Source organism: Balaenoptera ricei, chromosome 3 (genome assembly GCF_028023285.1).
Source record: "Balaenoptera ricei isolate mBalRic1 chromosome 3, mBalRic1.hap2, whole genome shotgun sequence".
Lineage (NCBI taxonomy): Eukaryota > Metazoa > Chordata > Mammalia > Artiodactyla > Balaenopteridae > Balaenoptera > Balaenoptera ricei.
In genome coordinates this window covers 37775514-37797589 of record NC_082641.1, presented here as the reverse complement: position 1 = coordinate 37797589, position 22076 = coordinate 37775514, and the positions used below count along the sequence as shown (strand labels likewise).

The following is a 22076-nucleotide window of genomic DNA, read 5'->3' as shown; positions in this document are numbered from 1 at the left end:
TTTTGCCAGGTGAAATTGGTCTTTCAGACATATTAATGGTTTATTCTAAAGAAATTCTGTCAACATTAAAGAGTTTTTCCATTATAACTAAGCTGAACAAAGACAGAACACCTATGAGATAAACTAAAACTGGTTCTTAACCTCCAGTTGTCATGTTGGGTTTTTTTGGACATTTAAAGAACTTACTTACTGAAATGCATGCTAATTTGAAATATATTTACAAATATCACCTCCCATGAGGTAATGGCCAATTAAAAAATAAACACCTATTTATTTAAGAAAATTGTATACTTCTCAGAAAGATGATGTTTTCACTTTGAAAAATCCTGTGCAGAAAGAAAATGAGCAAGATAAAATATGTGCTATGGATAGTAGTTTATAGACACACGTTTCTACTGATTATCCACTGGCATGTTATTAATCAACATCAAAAATATCAACTCAGCCACAAATTATGTATAGCTCATTACAGAGTACTACAGATGGAGTATCCACTGGCATCCAGAACAAGAAAAAGTGGGATTCCTAAATACCTAGTTTGATCCTTCATTTCCTTCCCTAACAGTCTCCTTATTTCTAGGCTCCTGTATTCAATTAACATATATCCTTATTTATCCTCTCTCCACACTACTTCCATTCTTCTGGGCATGGGTAAATATCAACCCTTCTTTATTGGTAATGGCGGAGTAAAAAAGTTTATGAAGACAACATTCATTATGGATATTTTATTCTGACTTTCCAATTCAGGAATTCTCTCTTCAGTGGTATTTATAATCTTTGGTGGGCAGACTCTAAGAATCATTGGTCCCCAATGATTCACACCTCCTATTCATGACCTTGTGCAATCCCCTCCCCTTGGTTATGGACTGGACACAGTGACTTGGCCTTCTGACCAACAGTCTTGTTAGCAAACTCTCTCTATATGCTCTTTCTATTGTAAGCTGCTCTAGTGGAGAGGCCCATATGGCAAGGAACTGAAGGATGTCCCTATCCAATGGCCAGTAAGGAACTGAGGACTTCAGTCCAACAACCTGCCTGCAACCACACAAATCTGAAGCAGATCTTTCCCTAGCTGAGCCTTCAGATGACACCCTTCCCCTGACCGATACTTTGATTGCAGCCTTGTGAGACTCTGAATCAGAGAACCCAATTAAGCCATGGCTGAACTCCAGACCCACAGAAACTGTGATAATAAATGTATGTTGTTTTAAGAAGCTAAGTCTGCAGTTATATGTTATGCAGAATAGATAACTAATACAATGTTTTGTGTTCTTAATTTTGTTTACTGTTTTGTTTTTCTAATTCTTGAATATTTGGCTCTTTTACAAATCTGCAATGACATTTTTTATAGTTTTCAGTTCTATACTGAAATTTTCAATCTTTTATTCTACCTCCTTGAACATAGTAAACATTAATTTTAAAGTCTATTTCACAATCCAAATATTTGATGCCCCTTTGGGTCTGTTTCTATTGTCTATTGTTTCTGCTGATTTTCACTCTGACTGTCTTTCTCCTCTTGTGCCCAATTATTATATGGATATATTGTATTTGAAAAAGTTTTGTAGAAATAATTTGAGACCTAGGAACATGTTCTCTTTCTCCAAACTTGCATCTTTCAGATTCCCAGGGCACCAGAAATCTCAGATCATGTTAATCTACTTTCAAAACTTCAGATTTTTCTAAGCTATCTAGTTGGCTCAATTCTAAGCTATATTCTATGTGAATGGTTTACTTCTAGTTCACCTTTATACCTTGAATGTGATCCTTCAGGGTCTCAAACCAAGGAATTCTACCCAAGTCCCAAACTTGGAGATGCCGTGCTATAACTTCTGTCCTTCTAATCTCACAAGACTATTAAAATTCTACTCAAACTTTCAGTCTCCTCTTCTTGGTTAACAAATTCCCCCTCCAGAGCAAAGGCAGACCCAAGACTAGGTTCACCTTTCTGGATTTCCGTTTTCTTCCTGATATCAGTCTGGCAATTACTCACTACCTTGTTACCTCTCTAATTGCCTTCAAGTGGATATTTGTTATATTTAGTCAGATATTATAGCAGGAAGATTGAACCAAATAATCTAGTCCACCATTTTGGGACACAGAAGTCAAAGGTTTCTTTTGTTTCTGTTTTTGTTTTTTAATGGGTTACTTCACAGCTTTCTAACCAGTCTGTGTTTGACCACCGTTTGGGCATCTTCTCTAGTCTGATAAGGGCTCAACTCTGTAAGAGCATCCTAACTATTCTTCCACAACTGGGGAGGGTGATACTGTAGACAACCCAACATAGACTATAAAGGGAAACAAAATACTCCATATAGTGTCCAAATATTCTCTGGTTGCCAACTTTGGTTCTGTGAAAATAGACAAAATTTCTCCTAACCTCATGATTAATAAACTGTCAAAACAAAACAAATCAGGTTTCACTTTGCCTTTCATTCAGCAAAAGAGGTAGGGAACAGAAGTTCATGTATTTTGCCAGGTAACTAATATATCTTCTTTCACTCAAAGACCAGGTTTCAATTATCTCAAACGAAATTGAACGCCTCATTTGGATTCAATTTATCATTAATGTACATTGATAGAAAACTGAGATCCTAAAACCTGAAAAGTAATTATAAAGGTTGAATTTTACCACTAGTAATACAAGTTCTTAACAGTAATCTGGACCTCAGGGGTCATAAACTCAATGCCTTAGAGACAAAACATTTAACAGAAATTAGTGAAGCATGACCGATGATGTTGGTCAAGAGAGTAAAAATGAGGAGTGGGTGGTGGGGGGACTGGGACAAACTGGAGAGAGTATGTCCCCTCTAAAGGGACCCAGAGCAGACAAGTTCCAGAGCCTGTCTATTGTTAACACAAAAGAATGTAAACCTAGAGTCATCAGATTTTACTATTTTTCAAAAGAACTTGAAACCTGGATGTTTTAAAACCTCTCTCCCTTTTAATGTTGCCAATTAAGACAAAAAAGCTGCACCATCTGTGGTAAAGATGAATGACATAAACAGAACTCAGCTGCTAAAGTAAATTATCCCTGATGTACATTCTGGCTTTAAATCCTGCCCACCTTCTTTATTAATGATTAATGATTAATTACTGATTAACAGAGAAAACTTATTGGAATGCTTCAGAAGATCCTAATAAAGTGCTTATAACAAAAGTACTGTTAGTTTGCAAATAAAAGTCAAGTTTTACATGAACTGAAGACCCAGAGAAATACTTTCCAAGTGGCTAAACATCATGTAAGCTTTCATTTTCCTAAGATCATGACAGATTTTTGTAATTCAAACCTAGAATTAAAATGATAAAAAGTACAGGTAGCTAATTTATGTTATTTGGTTACATATTTCTGCAGTATAGACCTCTACAAGATGAATAAGGCCATAAGGCCATAGCAAAAATGAATATGGCAATTCCCATTTTATATATATATGTATCACATCTAAAAAATGCTAAAGGTGTGAATATCTTTATATCAATACACAACTTTTATAAAAACATTCTGAGGGTGTTTGTTTGAATTAAAATATTAAAGCATCAAGTTTATAATCATTTACACAGTTATCTATTCAAAAATAAAAGATGGGGGCTTCCCTGGTGGCACAGTGGTTAAGGATCCGCCTGCCAAGGCAGGGGACACGGGTTCGAGCCCTGGTCCAGGAAGATCCCACATGCCACGGAGCAACTGAGCCCGTGAGCCACAACTACTTAAGTCCACGTGCCACAACTACTGAAGCCCACATGCTACAACTACTGAAGCCCACGCATCTAAAACCCATGCTCCACAACAAGAGAAGCCACCGCAATGAGAAGCCTGTGCACCGCAAAGAAGAGTAGCCCCCGCTCGCCGCAACTAGAGAAAGCCCGTGCGCAGCAACAAAGACCCAACATAGCCAAAAATAAATAAATAAATAAATAAAAATTTAAAAGAATAAACAAAAATAAAAGATGGCTACTTTCTTCTGTCTTCAGCTTTTCTAAACTGGTTAATATATAAGTTTTTGCTATATGTCACCAATTTAAAACTTCATTTATTTTGTCCCAAAACTAAAAAGGTAAAAAAAAGTGATATCCCATTTGCATGTATCAACTTGGACTTCCCATCAATTCAATTCATTTCTAGAGAACACTACTTGAGATTTAAATCCAATGGCAGTTCCTTTACATAATTTCAAAAACAAATCATCTCATAACCATAACTTTCTTTTAAAGATGCAAAAAGCCAAAAATACAACCTACACGTTAAACCCCAAACTTATGTCCAAACTACTATAAAAGTTTCAAAAGCCAATTTCAAGCATCAAAAGTTAATTACAGAAATTTCCAAAGTGAAATGCAGAATTCTATAGGATGACAAAGAACACAAAATGTAATCAAGACCTGAGACAGAATTCCATATTTTTACATAGAGGGAAAGAAACAAAGAAATGTGATTGAGAAATGGAGCTTAATTTTGTTCTAAGGATGACATCCAGAACATTATTTAAAGCAGGCTAATTATGAGAATACTCTTAAAGTTACATAGTCTTATAAGCTATATTTAATGAAGACATAAGCTTATTTGGATAGTAACTATTGCTGAATTTTAGTCTACAGTGTGCTTAATTACACACCAAGACAAGTGATCATGTCTGTACATTTGGAATATCATTACCTGTAATTCTCACCCTTTGTGGAGTCTTATTAGTCCCTGCTTTTTATTTTGTACTGTTATTGTTGTTTGTCTTACAAAATTTTTTTTACCAAACTTTGGAATACTAAGGCCTTTCATGAGAAATTCAACCTTGTCCAATCAAATATTGCCCAATGTCAATGTTCTTCACCTGTGGATCTTTGCTTTCTATTCTCAATATTCTCTGTAGCAATTTTTTCCCTTTTATTTTCTTTTTCTTTTTTCCTGCCTCTGTCCAAAGCAACGATTTTTTTTCTGATTTCTGTAATAGTAAATGAGTAATTAAAAAATGATTGTGCCTAACATATTTTATGTGAATTAACCGTACCTCACATTTAATTTAAGCATTATCCAAAATGTGCTAGAATTTAATATAAAATGCAATATGCATAGCAATTAACTTGACTGGTCTATTAAAATATCTCAAGAAAAAAATCTAAGGTCTTTGTACCTAATAAATAAGTTTTCAGTTTATAGGGATCAACTATTTAGAATAAGTTAAATATACGTATGATGAAACTTATGTGAATTTTATTGAACGAACTTTTCTTAAATAACAAATGTACTCAAGAAATGCTTTTCCAAATACAATTTCACAATAAAGTTGTTTATGATGGAGTACAATTTGACATAAGACGGTGGTTTCATATTAGAGTCCGTTCAGGAAAGAGAACTAGTTTCTCTAATTTAAGTGAATTTTTTATTATAAAAATAATATGTATTTTCTGGGAAATTTATGAAACTGAAAAATCACCCTAATTTTAATCACTCAGACCCATTCAGTTACAATGGTGATGTTAACAGTTCAGATATGAAACACAAAATTGAAATAGAATTGCAATTTTGAATGTGCTTATAAATATATTTAAATCCATGAAACTTGGTAAGGTCATCTAAGGAAAGATGGTGGATAAAAAAAGATGGAGTCTAGAGCAGAAGCCTGAGGTATACCAATATTTAAAGAAAGATCAGAGGAAGAACAGCAAAGGGGAATGTGAAAGAATGGTCAAAGAGATAGGAGGAAAATGGAGTATGTTTCATTGAAGGCAATAAATGACACCACTTCAAGAATGAAGGGGTGGTCATCCACGCCAAATGTGACACATGTACTGAGTGAAGTAGTCAGAGACTGTCCAGTGATTTTACTACGTGGAGGTTGATGATTATCTGTGCTGATAAGCAGTTTCAGAGGAACCCAAGACAGACTGGAGCTATATACCTCATGAGACTCAACTAAAAAATTCCTGATTTAATGAGCTAATTAAACAGGCCTTTTACCAAATAAATATATAGCAGTCAACAACAGCTATTACAAAGCCTTTTTTGAAGCTATAAAAAATAACTGAAATGAAAAAAATTCATTCACAGTTACAGAAAAATCTAGGCATGGAAATCTTCATAAAGAAAACTGTAACTTTGCTGAGATATGAAAAGTGCAAATAAATGAGGAGATATACCTGATTCCAAACTAGAAAGACTGACTACCTTAAGTTCATTAATTCACATCTATTCAACAAACTTTGGAGTGCTTGCTTGTACGATTCTAGGCACCTGCAATGAATCAGCAAACCACACATAAAGGTCAAAGCTGGCAGTCTTACCTGAGTTCAGTGGGAACATCAGTTATTGTTCACCATTAAACATAAACTGGGGGTTGACTAACATAAAACTCTTATTAAAATATCCTTCTATTAATACCCATTTTTCTTTGCTTTTTTAACCAAGAGTAAGAATTTTATCAAAAGCTTTATTTTTTTCCTTTGAACTACTGATGTTAGCTATTAGCATATTTCTGAACATCAATCTGGTACTGAATTTCCATGATTAACTCTACCCTATTAGGGTAGATTTTTTAATTACTGTTGAAGTTGGTATGTGGCATTTCATTTGGAGTTTCTGCATTCATATACAAATGTGCATTTAACCTGTATGTTTTTAGAGATTTTTTTAAAAAATTGGGATGAGTTAATAAGATGAATTGGGTAGCACTCCAAACTTTAGTTTTGTTTCATGGAAATTTTAAAGAATTCACAGATAAACTGTACTGCTCTGGATCCTTGTCGGAAGGTATCTTAGAAATATTTTCAGTTTCTTCCATGGTCCATTCAAGCTTTCTATCTTTATCATTTTGTTTATATTTCTCAGCAGAAAATGTCCAAATTTGTTATATATAGCATTTTCCTATCTATCTAGAGCCTCCACCAAGTATATTACTTCCCCTTTTCCAATTCTCAATGTTTTCTTTTCTCCTCTTCATTAGATTTACTAGAATATTAACTCTTACTGACATGGGAGGGGCTAGGATAAAGAACCAGTTAGTGCATCTACTTGTCAAGTCTGCTTTCTCTTCCAATTCAGTCTTCTACATTTGTATTTTCTTCTTCTGATTTTCTTTAGTTTGTTTTTTAAAACTCTTCTAGCAAATACAGATTTTATTTTCTTACTTTACATAAACACGTAACTTTATAAATTTGCCACTAAGTATACTAGTAAACAGGCATCAAATCAAATGTAAGACAGCAAAAAGCAAGATATGATGCTCTCCCAGAGTTCTGAGATTAGTGAAAATTTCTCTGAACTTCATGTTTTATCTTTTAAAATATATGTGGCTTTTCCCATTCTACTCCATGTGTTTTAATACAAAAACAAAAAGTATTAAAGCAAAGTTAGTTGACAACTGCAAAAGGAAGAGATTATGTTTATTCAGTGATTCTCTCCTACAGCACCTTCATGCATCCTTAGGAGTAAATGTATTCAGAATAACTTTGGCTATATCCCACTAGCTTTTATAAGCAGGATTTGTATTTTAGTCTAAAGTTTTACTTACACTAATACAATGCTTTCCTGCTCAAAGCATAGGAAAGGAAGAACTGTCCAGATCATATAAAAATACATCTGACAAAAATGAAAAGGCAAGTAAGATAACTAGCTCTCACTTTTAGATTGTGATATAGCTCTGGGAGTGTTTGATTTTTATACTGAAAATTCTGTCCAGGCAATAACCATTGAGGAATATACTTTTATTTTCAAATGATTAGGTGTTCCTGGTTTAAAACTATACTAACGATTTCTGGGCATACTGCGGTGTGGATAGAGTTCACGACCTATATGATTCCCACTTTTAAGAATTTCCTAACACTTTCTGTGGTCTAATAAATGACTTTGTATACATGTTCTACCACATTTTAAACGATCTATTCTGTTTGTACGATACCAAATTTTATTAAGTCACCTTTACTCATTATTCCTCACTTTTAGTTACTCCAACTTCTCAAGACTAAGACTAACATTTCGTACACTGATTACAGTTTATGACATAAAATGACCTTTTAACACTAGATTTCTTTTCTTGCCTTGAATTGTTTGAAATTATAGGTACTAACCCTGATTTATGCTTACTTTTGCCTGATACGACTTTGTGTACTCATTACATTTATTCATTTTGATTCCTCCATTCATTGGTTCCTCTATTAAATCATGTGCTAATCAACTGCAATACATTTTTGATGAATTTATAAGAGACTTGGGTGTTCTAACATTTTTTTCAATTGTCCTAACCTATCTTTATCTTGACTAATTTAGATTTCTTCTGATGTAATGTTTCCCCCAGAAGTCTAAACACTGCTACACTGTTGCCAAACGTTCAGTGTTATATGTAGATGGGACACCAATTAGATTTTGTTTCTTAGTAAATAATTTTTTTCTCGAAATGCTTTCAGACTACACCCTACTTGGGTAAAGCAAGTTACCACCTACTTCCCAGGTAAATCTTGAACTTTTCACCTTCATTCACAGATCTATCCACTTACTGTCCTGTTTTTGGAAAATGTCATCTATCAAGAACCAATTCAAATGCTACTTGCTCCAAGGCACATTCCTATGATTCATATCAGTCAGTATTAACATTTCCTTTATCTAAATTTATACCACTGATACACTGCTGTAGCACTGACTACATCTATAGTGTATTACTGGGGAATATCTACCACAGGCTCTGGAGTCAGACCACCTGGGCTCAAATTCTAATCCTGCCACTTTCTAGCTGTGTGACCTGCAATAAGCTGTTGGGCTCTCTGTGCCTGTTAACTCACCAGCAAAATGAGAATAACAGTCCCTAGCTCACAAAATGGTTGTGATGATTAAGTGAGCTAATATCGGTAAAATATCTAGACCATGCTCTAGAATATAGTTAAGTGCTCTATGAGGTCCTGACATGTACGTACAGGTGTGTATGTGTGATGTGTGTGTTGTCCACTATTGGTAATGAGAAAAATTGTTGTGAAACAATGAAACAGGTGCTACCATAGAGGAAGAAGTATTCAAAGGATGGGACAATCAATTACAATCTGTTTAGGAAAAGAAAAGTATTTCAACTGAACCCTCGATATTTTAATTACATAATATTTTAAAAGCACTTTCATATACACTAGCTCATTTCATCCTTAGACAACTTTGTGAAATTATTTTGTTTTATGGAAGCAGAAATCAAGGATGGTAACTCAAATTGCCCAAGGTTCAATTAGTTAGAAGGTGAGAGCAAAGATTAAGAGATATATTTTATTTGGAGCTTGATATGGTTGTTCCCTCTATACCTGCATTTTTCTATGAAGGATGAATGAGAATGCAACAGACAGGTTGGAATAAACAGGACCAAGGGTAGAAAACAGTATTCCAAGCTTTGGAAACAGCTTAAATAAAAGAATGGCGGAGTGAAATTACATGGCATTCTGCAAAAAGTGAAAGTAAAGATGGAACACTTAGCACAATGCCTTGCGAAGGTGGCACTTGCCTGAACTGAATTACAACTTTCAAATAATATTCCTTCAGTTTAGCAATCATTTGTAGTAAACAATCCCTTCTAGCTGAGGCATCTATTCCATGTAACTGTGACCTCTGTTTTGAAAGAGCGGGAGGAAGGGAGGGAAGGAAGAAGGAAGAAAGAAAAAACAGCATTTGTCATTAACTACAGTAAATAATGGATTATTTTTAGATATTTACAGCAGGAGGTTATATCAAATCGTAAGTGTTAGCATGGTTATACAAAGGTAATTAGGGGAATTGCCTGGTGGTCCGGTGCTTCCACTGCAGGGGGCACAGGTTCAATCCCTGGTCAGGGAACTAAAATCCCTCATGCCACACAGCACGGCCAAAAAACAACAACAACAACAAAGGTAATTATCTTTTCTCACTAAAAATAGTTTGAACGAACCTTAATTCTCAACAAGATTAACAATTTTACCGACAATAGATTTTGAAACATAACAAACCTAGTTTTCCAATCTTTGGGATAGAACAAATGAAACTAGCAGAAATATACTAATGTTACTTCTAAGCTCTAAGGAACCTAAGTTGCATATAATTCATCAGTTATATTATTAATCATCTGTGAAAACTTATTAAAGTCACTTTAACTCCTCTGTGCCAGTTTCCTATATGTGCAAAATACTGTTCATGTTTTGAAGGGGTCTGTGTAGGGTTTTCAAACTCTATATGATATTATTATAAAAAATTAAAAAGAAAAAATATAACAAAACATCTAAATATTCTCAAGCACTGAATTGTCTTTATATTACTTTTAAAACCATAGAAAACTGAGCAGGACCTGCAGGGCCTTCCAGGGTACAGAACCCCCATATCCCCTGCCTCTTGTTTGTAGAAAAGCTTTAGCCTCCAAGGCCTTCCCTGAGTTCCAAACAGCAAATTTAGTCAGAGAAATGAGACAATGCAGAAACAAAGGAAAATAGTCAAGCAAGACAAAATAACAGTTTAGCCATAAAACAAAGTCAAAAGACCTTTAAGTTCCTCCTTGAGGGCTATAGATAATATTCTGAGCCATATCCTTCAGTTGTTTATTATAGATACTAAAATTCTCACCACGTAGAAAAAGTTAACTACATGCTGACCACAAGCACGTACACCCCAGCCAGGTTGGAACCAGAAGGTTGATTAATGTTGACTCCCAAAATACCACCTGGTTATCTCATTACCAACAAGTCAGAAGACTGTCCACAAGCTTATCAGGCACCCTGCTTCCCCCTTCCCTAGCCTAAAAGAAGCTAGAGTTCTACCCTGAATTAAAATAATTCTTTAGGATGTTAGTCTGCCATCTTGGCTCACTGGCTTTCCAAATAACGTCGTTTTTCCTTGCGCCAACACCTTGTCTCTCAAATTACTGGCCTGTCATGCAGTGAGTGGTATGCAGCAAGTAGTATGAGCTTACACACACAATTAATACCAGGTATTGATGACTGCTCAATTAGTCTCGTCAGTTAGTCACATATAAGTAAAATTATTTTTAATCGACATACTATATCTAAAATTAAATCCTTTAGTGATGTATTTTGAGCCAAATGAAAGGTCTAATCAGAGGTTAACATAAGAAATATTTGTCTCAAAATCAGTACATTTAATATTTGACAAAAGTCTCATTATCAAAATTCCTTTCATTGTTCCTTCAGTGAAATTTAAGTATTCCCAAAGTCTCGAATCAAATGTTCTTTCTTAGTTTACCAACAGCTGTGATTTGTCTTCTTTTGGTCCATTCAGTAGGAAGTGAACTATCTGAAGTAAAACATCATCATTAAAACCTTTCACATCATTATCTTCGATTGTTTCATAAAGAGGCTTACTTTGTGTCCCCCAACATATATTTTTACGAGGGTTATTTTGATCAGCTTGTGCAGTCAGCGCCAAAGTGTTTAACTGGTAGCAGAAAAAGGAGAAGTATTTTCCATCTGTGATCACACCCTGGGAGACAAAAGGTCGAGTAACGTCTGCTTCACTCCAGAATCCTGTAGAAGAAAGCTATGCTGAAACTTACATACAGAATATATTTTACCAAAACAAAACACATTAGAGGGTATAAAATACCTCCTAAAACCTATATATTTTACCTACCAAATTCCAAAGATCTCAAAGTTTTCCCTATCTTCTCCATTCTAATCCTATATTCCATTTCTGCATCAAGAACTATTTCCTTCCTTCTACTATCCCCAAAGTTCATGATACACCTTTTCAACAACTTTGGACTTCATCAGCTTTCAACCTTAACTCACTTCATCTAAGAAGAGCAGCAAGCTCTATCTATGCAGATCTCTCCTACATCTGGTACTAACCACATGATTACTCACAACCTCAAATATGTTCAAATTTTCCTTATACCAGCAGCATGTAACACCCAATAACCATTACTGCCATTTACTTCACCAAATCTAACAAAAAAACGCCCTTCAGAAAAAAACTTGACTTTCTAAGAACTTAAACCATGTAGTTATTAGATGAATTCTGTGTCTTAATTTATAAATCAAAATTGATTTTATGAGTTGCTTTCATTTTGCCTAGTGTATTTTACGTCATCATAAGGTTCCAGGATATCTTAATACCTTTACTACTCAAGTTTTCTGGCTGCTTCTTGTTCCAGACTGACTGGCTTTAATACTTTTAAATCCAACTGCCAGGGCCAAGGAGTAACTTATGAATTTTGCCACACATATTTTATACCAGCTTTAATGAAGATAGCCAATAAACAGTATTGTTAAAATATAGAATTATACTGTGAAAAGAAGTACTTTATCTTTTATGAATAAACAATGCCATTCTAGTATCTTCAAGAAAGTTTCCTTCTACTTTTTCTGATTCTGTCTACTCCTATTCCTACTTTATCCATTTATTTCTATTTCTATTACAAAAACCTAAGTCAACAATTGTGGGGCTTCCCCTGTGGCTCAGTGGTTAAGAGTCCGCCTGCCAATGCAGGGGACATGGGTTCGAGCCCTGGTCCGGGAGGATCCCGCATGCTACGGAACAGCTAGGTCCGTGCGCCACAACTACTGAAGCCCGCATTCCTAGAACTCCACAACAAGAGAAGCCACCACAATAAGAAGCTGGCACACCGCAACGAAGAGTAGCCCCCACTCGACGCAACTAGAGAAAGCCCGCGCGCAGCAACGAAGACCCAAGGCAGCCAAAAAACAAACAAAACAAATAAATAAATTTTAAAAAAAAACAAAACAATTGTGAGTGTAAGGTTAAAATATATATAAAGGAAAAAGGTGAGCCTGGCAGCAATTAAATCTGTATTAAAATTCCTCACGGATGCTTATATAGGAGTAATCTAGGTATGTATTGTATTGTAACAAAATCCAAATGCTTCACAATGGGCTGGCTCTACAAGTCCTCCATGGCATGCCTCCAGCTTCCTCTCTCTCACTCCCTATCGCTTTCCATTCTCCCCCTCCCTTTCTTCATCAGCCTTCATGTTGTTCCTTCAACACTTCAAGCCCGTTCCTCGCTCAGAGTTACTTGCCATTCCTTTTGCCTAGAAGTGTCCTTCCCCCAGGTTTGTGCAAAGGCAGCTCCTCACCATTCAGGTCTCTGTTCAGATGTCATTTTTTTAGAGACCTCCCCTGAATTAACTCTGTTTAAATAGATTCTGCCCCACGCCTCATTTATACCTGCAACCTATGAATCATTCTACCCCTCATCTAGTATAGCCTCTCCAGAGTAACATCACTAGCTAAAAATGCTACATGTTTATTATCTTTTACTCTCCTTACTATAACATAAGCTCAAGGAGAGCAGGATCTGTCTCTCTCACTCAACACTATATCTCCAAGGCCAACAACACCTGGTATGTAAAAACCATAAGCCAGTAACTGAATAAACAGTCTCCTAACTCACACCCTAGATATGGCCTTCAAAGAAGTTATACATCGTAACTGTGATTTAATCTAAAATTTAATCCATGAAAGCATTTCATTTTCTAGTTTCAGAAAGCTGCTGTCATCTACAGAGCTGACTCAGTTAGGTGGTCTTTGAAATGCTTGAGAACATCATCAGAAAGAAATACATTCACACAAAAATGGTCAAAGTAAAAGATCAGAGTAACTACCAAAGTGCCACTTACCAACTACAAATGTAAAATATTTAATTATGGACTTTAAAACAACTGCATTTTGTGCCAATGCAAAAGTTTTCAAAATGTGAAGATTCAGCCTACATTTTAACCCAAGGAAAACAATTTGATCTATTAAATTCTTAAAATGTCTTCCAATAACTATAATGCCATAAAACTAGTTTTACCTTGATACATAGCCTGTGCTCCAGTCCAAGCAAAAAGGCTTGCAATAGCATTAGCTCTAAAAACAACTTCTATCTGATTGGCACAGTTTTGTTTCAAGAGCCTTTCCCTTTTTAATTTGTCAGGTAGCAGATGAAACTGGGTATGTCCATAACAGTGTGGATCTGCTGTCTTTGTCCCTGAAGAGCAAAATAAAAACATTTCAGATGAAATACACAAGTAGAATATCTGGAGCACATGTCCTCAGTATTTGCTTCAAGGCTATCTGTCTTCTCTACTCATTATGTGATCAGCATTCAAAATACACAAACGGAAAGCTTGGTTTACTTATTTATTTTATTGATTATAATAAATTTCACTTGAAAGTACAATCTGCTAGCTATCATCAGCTCACTATGACATAGGATAAGTCAAAAGAATATATGTAAAATTTATTTTAAATTCCCTATTATTTCAGTTTTCTCAAACTCCTCGGTCATCGTTAGGAGTTTTGTCATTCTGCTGGTCATAATCACCAAAGGATACAAATGCTTCATAACTTTAAAAACTTCCTTTATAATGCTGACATTCTTGGTTTTAGTGGTTAAGTCTTTTCAACCAAAACTTCCCCATAATTCACTGTCTAAGACCACAGCGACTGAGAACGGACTGATAGAACAGTTCTGGAGGACCAGCAGAAAGCTGCTTTCTTAAAAATCTTCCTCAATCAGCTAGGAATTAATAAACAAAGAAAAACTAGCCAAAGTATAAGCTGCATGAGCACAGAGATCAGGCCTTATTAATTTTTATATTCCTGATGGTTATCAGTGTGTGGCACAAATGGGAGGCTTTTGTTAAAAAAAAGCCAATCACTACCTCAAATCCAGTTCTTACCTGTTTACTTTTGAAAAAACACAAATTACTTTTCTATATAAATAATAAATCAACAAAGCCTAATAAACATAACTATTTGTTAGAGTTAAATACTGTTAATTCAGTAGAAACAAGTAAAATTTTAAATGGCAAGCTGAAAGAATATTTTCTTTCCAATTTTCATGCATACTGCAACCTGAGATGAATTACATTGCTTATAGACTATCTGAACCTCTTGGTCATCAAGAACTAATTATGCAAATTTGCACAGGACACTTTGAACTCATTTATTAAAAGAGGAAACTTACCAATAAATATGGTATTTTCATACTGCCGTTTGAATAATGGAAGTTTGTCTGGCTTACAATTCATAACAGGGACTTCTACAGGTACAGAATAATCCAGCGGCACAAACTTAAAGAAAAAGTCATAAGTGAATTCACAGCAACACTAGCATATGTTTTAGTCACATTCTTAATAGATTTAAAAATCTTAAAAATGAGATGATTTTACAAAATGATTTAACACTACCATCTAGTGATGGGTCAAATCCAGCCAGCCACCTGTTTTTCCAAATAAAGTTTTATTGGAACACAGTCATGCAAATTCATTTACTGATGGTACACAGCTGCTGTTACATGATAAGAACTGAGAATGCAACAGAGACTTATGGCCCCCAAAGCCTAAAATATTTACTATCCGGACCTCTGCAGAAGAAATGTGCCAACCTCTGACATGGACACACAGATGACACTCAAAACACACCTGTTTTCTCCAAAAGAAGTGTATACACGTAAGATGACCAGCTTATAGCTGTAAAAATGCCTTGATTTATAATTAGGTAGCGTAGTTTACCGTAAATTACAATCATAAACTATTATCAGTATTTTCATATTAAAAAAAAGGATTTGTACGGTCCTAAAAACTGAGGACTTAACCCCACTTAAAACGATTATTTGACCTCTGCAAAATATATATACTATAGCAAGTTAAAAAGCTGAAAAAGAATTTCAGCTGAGATATATTCCAAATACACTTGAAAGAAAAGGGTTCTATCCAAAACTTTTTATCCTACGTAGCCCATTACCTAGCCTGCTATGACACCTCCTCCTCAACTGTCAACAGAAACATATGCAATAAATCCTTACCTCGGGTAGTTGTTTGGATATTCGAATCTGGTTGTGTGGTTTATCATTTATTTGGTATCTCAAAGCATCAACTCGACCTTTCCGATGACCACGAGGAATAATTTCTTCACCACGCAACCAGTAAAAGTGAACTGGGCGTTTACAATCTATCAAAAGATATTCAAAAAAATTTTACCTGATAATTTAGATGAATTTAGTTATTGTAAGAACACCAAACTCAGCAATACAGAACTCAAGAACGACTGTGCTAACTGAAAATACATCAAAAATTACTCTTTGATGTAAGATATAGAGTCTGGATTATGTAATAACTTAACTTAAACAATCACAACTTTAATATAACGCTCAAACCTTTATTGTCTACTTGTGCCACGCTACACTAAGCATTGTAACCAAAGAGGCTTCTCAGTTAAGAGTAAACATAAAATAAGACCAACAGCAGCATCACTCACCAGAAATAAAAAGTTTACTAAGAGTCAGAGGTGTCTTATGAATTACTAATTCAATCTTCACAATAACTCTCAAAGGTATGTATAATTGTTATCATCTCCATTATATAGAAGAGGAACCTGGGTTTTGACGAGATTGTCAACTTTCCCAGGCCATCAATCATGAGCGAAGTCTGTGACGCTTCTCTCAAGACCACTTCATTCCCAACTGGGAGGGAAGAAACAAGAACACTACAAGACTCCGTTGAGCACACACCTACAGTCACAGTAACGTTAATTCCATAGATATTTATTAAGATACCTACTGGGTGGCAGATATAAAATGATGAACACGTCAGAAACACTCATTTTTAAAACTGTCTATCCATTCATTATTTTTCATGCCTGCATGTAACAGTAAAACAGAAGTTGCTGATTGCTTCCTGGGAACCCAGAATGGCTGGGTTTGAAGCCCGTCCTCCAAATCTACCAGCTGTAGGCTCTTTAACTAGATACATTTTACGTTTCTGCGCCTTAGATGGATCTGTTTGTTTTTTTCATTTATAAAACAACGCTGCCTACTGTAAAGTTACTGTGAGGATTAAATTTGGCACATATAAAATTCAGAGCAGGGCCAGGCACATAGAGAGTACCGAATATACGTTAGGCATTTTAATCAATATCGCCTTTAATCTTAACAGTTCTATCTATGACCAAGTAGAACTATTATCGTATTCTCATCTTGAAAATGAGAAAAACTAGGCCAAAATCGGTTTATAAACTAACATAAGGTCAGTAACTTTTTGATGGAAGAGCTAAAAGGCAACCCCAGGCCTGTCCCGCTCTCCAGGAGCCCCTTCTCTTTAACCAACACTTGTCTGGACCTTCACAAAGCACAGCCCTGGTGGCCTTAGGCTACTTAGCCTAGGGTTGTACAGTGAGTAGGTGGCAGCACAGGCACGAGAACCCAGTCTCCGGACGCTGTGGCCAGCCAGGAGCGAAAGAACTAGGAAAAAAACCTAACCAAGCAGAAAGAAAGGAAGAGGGGGCAAATCTGGCGCAGAGAGGTCCCCTACCATCCCCACCTCCCCCGCCCGCAATGGCGGGCCCGAGGCTCACCGAGGGCGGCGGCAGCCAGGGCTGGATTGCGAGCGCTGAGCAGGCCCGTGAGGGAGGCAACCAGCTGGTCCAAGAAAGGCGAAGCGATGGCCTCACGTTCCAGGTAGAGCGGCACACGCTTCCTGCGCCGCAGAAAGAAGTGCTCCTGCAGGAGGCAGTCACAGGCGGCGGCGCGCAGGGCCGCTACGTCCAGAGCCGGCGCGGGCGCGGTATCGGGCTTGGCAGGCGGCGGCGGCGGCGGCAGGCCCGACAGGAACACGGTCTTGGTAAAGCTCTGGTACCAGCGGTCGGCGTTCAGGGCGAAGGTCTGCGGGTAAACTACGTACTTCATGAACTGCATCTTGGTGAGGATTCGCAGCTTCTCGTCCACCGACTTGGCCGCGTGCACCGTGGCCTGCCATCGCTCCACTCGCCGCTGCCGTGCCGCCTTGCTGTCGGCAGTCAGAGAGGCTACGAGCGGCGGGTAGCGCGCGACTGGGGCCGCCGCGACATCTGGGCCGGTCACTTCGGGAGCGGTGACGGCGGCCCCGGCCGCGGTGTGCAGTGACAGCCCTGGACCACGGAGCACAAGCCTCCAGCACCTGGCCGCCGCCATGTTTGCTGGGGTTCCCGACCCAGAGGTCAACTTCAGCAATTGTCCCCGCCTTCTTGCCGTAAGAACCAATCGGAAAGCGGAATCTGAGCCAGGCTTGGGGAGGACGATTCTCAGTGGGCTTGCGAAATCTTACGTCATTATTTCTTAGCCAATCAGATAGCTTCTGCAACTTAGTTTATCCTGAACCGAAGAGTTTGTTGCTGAAAGGAAGAACTCGTGTGCCGATAGGTTTTCCGCGGATGTGGCGGGGAGAAGTGAAACTTTTAAATAGGAGATGCTGCCTGTTTAGGACCAGGGCAAACTTTTTGCCAGAAAGCCTTTAGGAGTACTCTGCACCGAAACCTCTGGCCCTTGGCTAAATGTACTGGTTTCATTTATGGATATCACATCACTTTTCTATTTTAGTTCTTGGGGTCGAGTCCTGTTATTGAAAATACTGTTCTAACATGTTTTTTGATACATGCTTATTTTTTAAATGATGCAAGCATCACTCATAGATGACTAGTGCTAATTTTGGGGGAAATAATTACATATATATCTCTATGCTAGTTGATACATAATTTGTTTAGTGATAACAATTTACAAAAAGAGGAATATACTTTTACTTGGATCTAATTTAAAAAGGGAAATAAATTAAAAACTACCAAAGGATTGTACTTAAATTTTGCTTTGTGTTAAAACCAATTATTATTTTTAACGTGAATTGGTTCCTACTAATCTGTGAGCTGCTCGAGGTAGGGACTGTTTTATTTTTGATCCTCAGTGGCCAGTCAGCCTTGCATAGTGGGTACTTACCAAATAGCTGCTGAAAAAACTCATCTAAATCACTAAAAATGTAAGCTCATTTCAGGTGATCTCATTTATTGACTCTCATTCCTATTATAATCAGGAACTGGAATATTATTTGGATTTATTGCAATAGTTCTTGAGGGTATTGAAAACCAAACATTTTGTTGGTAAAAGGAAGTTATAACTTAAGTATTCCTTTAAGCTATAATGGATGATACAATCTAACTATAAAGTTGCAAGTATATTAAACTGACATTTAGAAATAGATGCCCCAAATGCATTATTTTTTTCATTAAGTCATTAATTTTTGAGCAAAGGCTCAAAGGAAGTGAGGAGTGAATCATGACAGTACTGAGAAAAGAGGATTCTGGCAGAAGGAACAGCTGGTGCAGAGGTCCTGAAATGGGAACATGCCTGGTGGGTTCAAGCACAAGAGAGGAGGCCAGTGTGGTTGAAGGAAGTGATGGATGGGGAGAGTAGTAGGAAATGAGATTAGGAAGGAAAGAAAAGCCAGAATTTATAGGTTCCTAAAGGAAATTTCTAGGATTTTTAGGACTCTTAACTAATATTCATAGGAGTAAGAAGCCAATGGAGGGTTCCACACAGAGGGATGGCATGGTGTAACTTAGCTTTTAAAAGAATTGCTCTATTTATTAGGCAGTTTAGGCTTACTAATACCATAGACTGGGTGGCTTTAACAACAAGAAATTTATTTTCTCTTAGTTCTAAAGGCTGGAAGTCCAAGATGAGGGTGCCAGCGTGGTTGGGTTCTGGTGAGAGCTCTCTTCCTGGCCTGAAGTCAGCTCCCTACTTGCTGTGTCCTCACATGGTGGAGACTGAGTTCTCCCCTGTTGCTTATTATAAGGAGAGAGGCCTATCAGATTAGTGCCCTAACCTTATGACCGTATTTACATAACGTTAACTACTTCTGTAAAGGCTCTGTCTCTGACTGTCTCAAAGGCTGTGTCTACAGTCACATTGGAGGTTAGAGCTTAAACATATGAATTTTAGAGAGACACAGTTCAGTCCATAACACTCTGGCTGATTTGGAAATAGGTTATGGAGAGTCAAATTTGGAAGTAGAGAAACCAATTAGAAGACAATTTGCTGTATTTCAGGCAAAAGCTCGTTGTGGCTTCCAGAGACAATAGCAGTGAAGATGGTGAGAGTAATCATAGATCCTGAATTGAATGTAGGTATGAGAAAGTATCCAAGATTTTGGGCCTGAGCAGTGGAATGAGAAGAGAAGGCCAATGGGCAAGAAATGCATTTTTCCTTTAATCTGTCATCTTTTTTTGGAAGGGGAGAGGGCAGCAGAAGAGTGGGTTAAGATTTGGGAAAGGAAATAGGAGAATCTGTGAAACATGTATTTATCTATTATATATGTTTATTTAGTTGACATTCTCCTAGAAGAAATGGATATTAAGATCTTCCCTATTAAGGTTGCCACTGATCTTAGATTTAAAGTATTAGAGTTAAAAGCCATGACATTCTCCAATGGCCTTTTGAAACCTCTCTACTTGATTCAGTCAACAAATATTTATCAAGTGACTACTACATAGAAGCACCTTTCTAGGTACATAGTATACAACAGTGAAATAAAGGCCTTCATAGAGCTTACAAGTTAGTACGTGAAATCTAACCAAATTTGTCAAGTATACGTATTCTGTGCTAGATGGTGATAAGAGCCAAGAAGAAAAATAAAGCTGGGAAGAAGACTATTTGGGTTTAGGGGTTGTGTAGGGTGATTTCAATAGACTGAGCAGAGAAGACCTCCGTGAGAAAGTGACACTTGAATAACATCTGAAGGAGATGAAAGATAGAGCCATGTGGATATCTGGGGGAAAAACATTCCAACCAGGGCAAAAAGGTCACAATGTATCTGGAAAGTGGGAGGAACAGCAAGGAGACCAGTGGGCTAAAGTGGAATAGGACATTACCCTTTTGCCAGCAATAGTCAATAGCCAATTCAGAAACAGGTTCTGATGAGTTAGGCAATATTTATACTCACTTTTTATTGTCCTGTTGGGAACCTATCTCCCTGTCTCCTGACTGGGCATGAGTTCTGTTGATGTTTGGATGAGACCATAACCTCCCAGTTGATTGAGGTCCTTATCAGAGCTTATATCTCAAACTGAAGGTATGGGAAGGAGATGGAGACTGGATAGTTCCTATTTACAGATGTGGATGAGAGTAACAGCTAGTCCTTTTGAGTTGTTTCCTTCACATGTATTTCTTACTGAAGGCATATTTCTTACCTGGTTGCATATATAACACATTTACATAAAACAGAGAACATAATAACAGTATTACTGGAGGAGAGAGTCTGTGTGTGTGTGTGTATGTGTAGGATTTTTGATGGTTGGTTTAGAATCAACAGGAAGAAAGCTAAGTGTCTGCATCATATGCCAGGTACTATATTAAGTACTTTATATGTGTCAGTGCCCATAATCTCACAATCACCCTCCAAAGGGAATATTATCCTCCCTCTGGGTTTTTTTTGCAAAGTCACAGAGCTCTTTCTCATCAACAGATGAAGAACAATTAAAACAATTTTGAAAAAAAAAGAATGAAGGGGGAGGACCAGTCTATTTGATTTCAAGACTTAATATTTAGCTATAGTAATCAGTGGAGGAAAGATAGACTCTTCAACAAACAGTGCTAGAACAATTGAACATCCATAAGCTAAAAATAAAAACAAAAAGAACTTCGACCTATTTCTTACATCTTTAGGAAAAATTAACTCAAAGTGGACCACAGACTTAAATGTAAACATAAAATTATTAGAAAAAAAAAAAGAGGAAAAAATCCTTGGGTTCCAGAGCTAGGCAAAGAGTTTTTAGTGTTGACACCAGAAGCATGATCCATAAAAGGAAAATTTGATAAACTGGGCATCATCAAAATAAACCTTTTGCTCTGCAAAACATACTCTTAAAAGGATGAAAAAGCTACAGAGTGAGAGAAAATAACTGCAAACCATATATCTGACAAACAACCAGTATCTAGAACACATAAAAAGGAACTCTCAAAACTCAACAGTAAACAAAACAACCCAATTAGAAGATAGGTTTTAAAAAACTGACTATCAAAGAGAATATACAGATGGCAAATAAGCACATGAAACGATGTTCAAGATCATTAACCATAACGGAAATGCAAATTAAAATCAAAATGAGCTTTTATTATACTCTTATCAGAATAGCTAAAATAAAATAACAACGAACGATGAGGATTAGGAGAAATTAGATCACCCAGTACTTTGCTGGGTGAATGTAAAATGGCACAGCTACTCTAGAAAACAATTTGTCATTTTCGTCAAAAAATTAACCATACAGCTATCACATGACCCACACTCTTAGGGCTTCTATCCCAGAAAAAGGAAAATTTATTTTCAAGC

The 22076-nt window shown here is 36.8% G+C and overlaps 1 protein-coding gene across 1 annotated transcript; it reads right to left on the bottom strand.

Annotated features, from left to right (window-relative positions):
• Positions 1–7347: 7347 nt before the first annotated feature.
• Positions 7348–17908, bottom strand: MRPS30 (mitochondrial ribosomal protein S30). The gene is made up of 5 exons (XM_059916358.1): positions 17296–17908; positions 15749–15894; positions 14909–15014; positions 13751–13927; positions 7348–11460 (listed from the first exon to the last, which is right to left on the bottom strand). Exons 1-5 carry the CDS (start codon positions 17888–17890, stop codon positions 11171–11173), a joined length of 1314 nt encoding a protein of 437 aa, XP_059772341.1. The 5' UTR covers positions 17891–17908; the 3' UTR covers positions 7348–11170.
• Between the last annotated feature and the right edge of the window lie 4168 nt (positions 17909–22076).

Excerpts from the sequence above, each read along its gene's own strand:
- MRPS30 (XM_059916358.1), bottom strand. The coding sequence starts at position 17,890 with ATGGCGGCGGCCAGGTGCTGGAGGCTTGTGCTCCGTGGTCCAGGGCTG. Across the intron at positions 13,928-14,908 it reads TGAAAATACCATATTTATTG|GGACAAAGACAGCAGATCCA; the intron begins GTAAGTTTCCTC and ends TTTGCTCTTCAG. Across the intron at positions 11,461-13,750 it reads AGCACAGGCTATGTATCAAG|GATTCTGGAGTGAAGCAGAC; the intron begins GTAAAACTAGTT and ends TTTCTTCTACAG.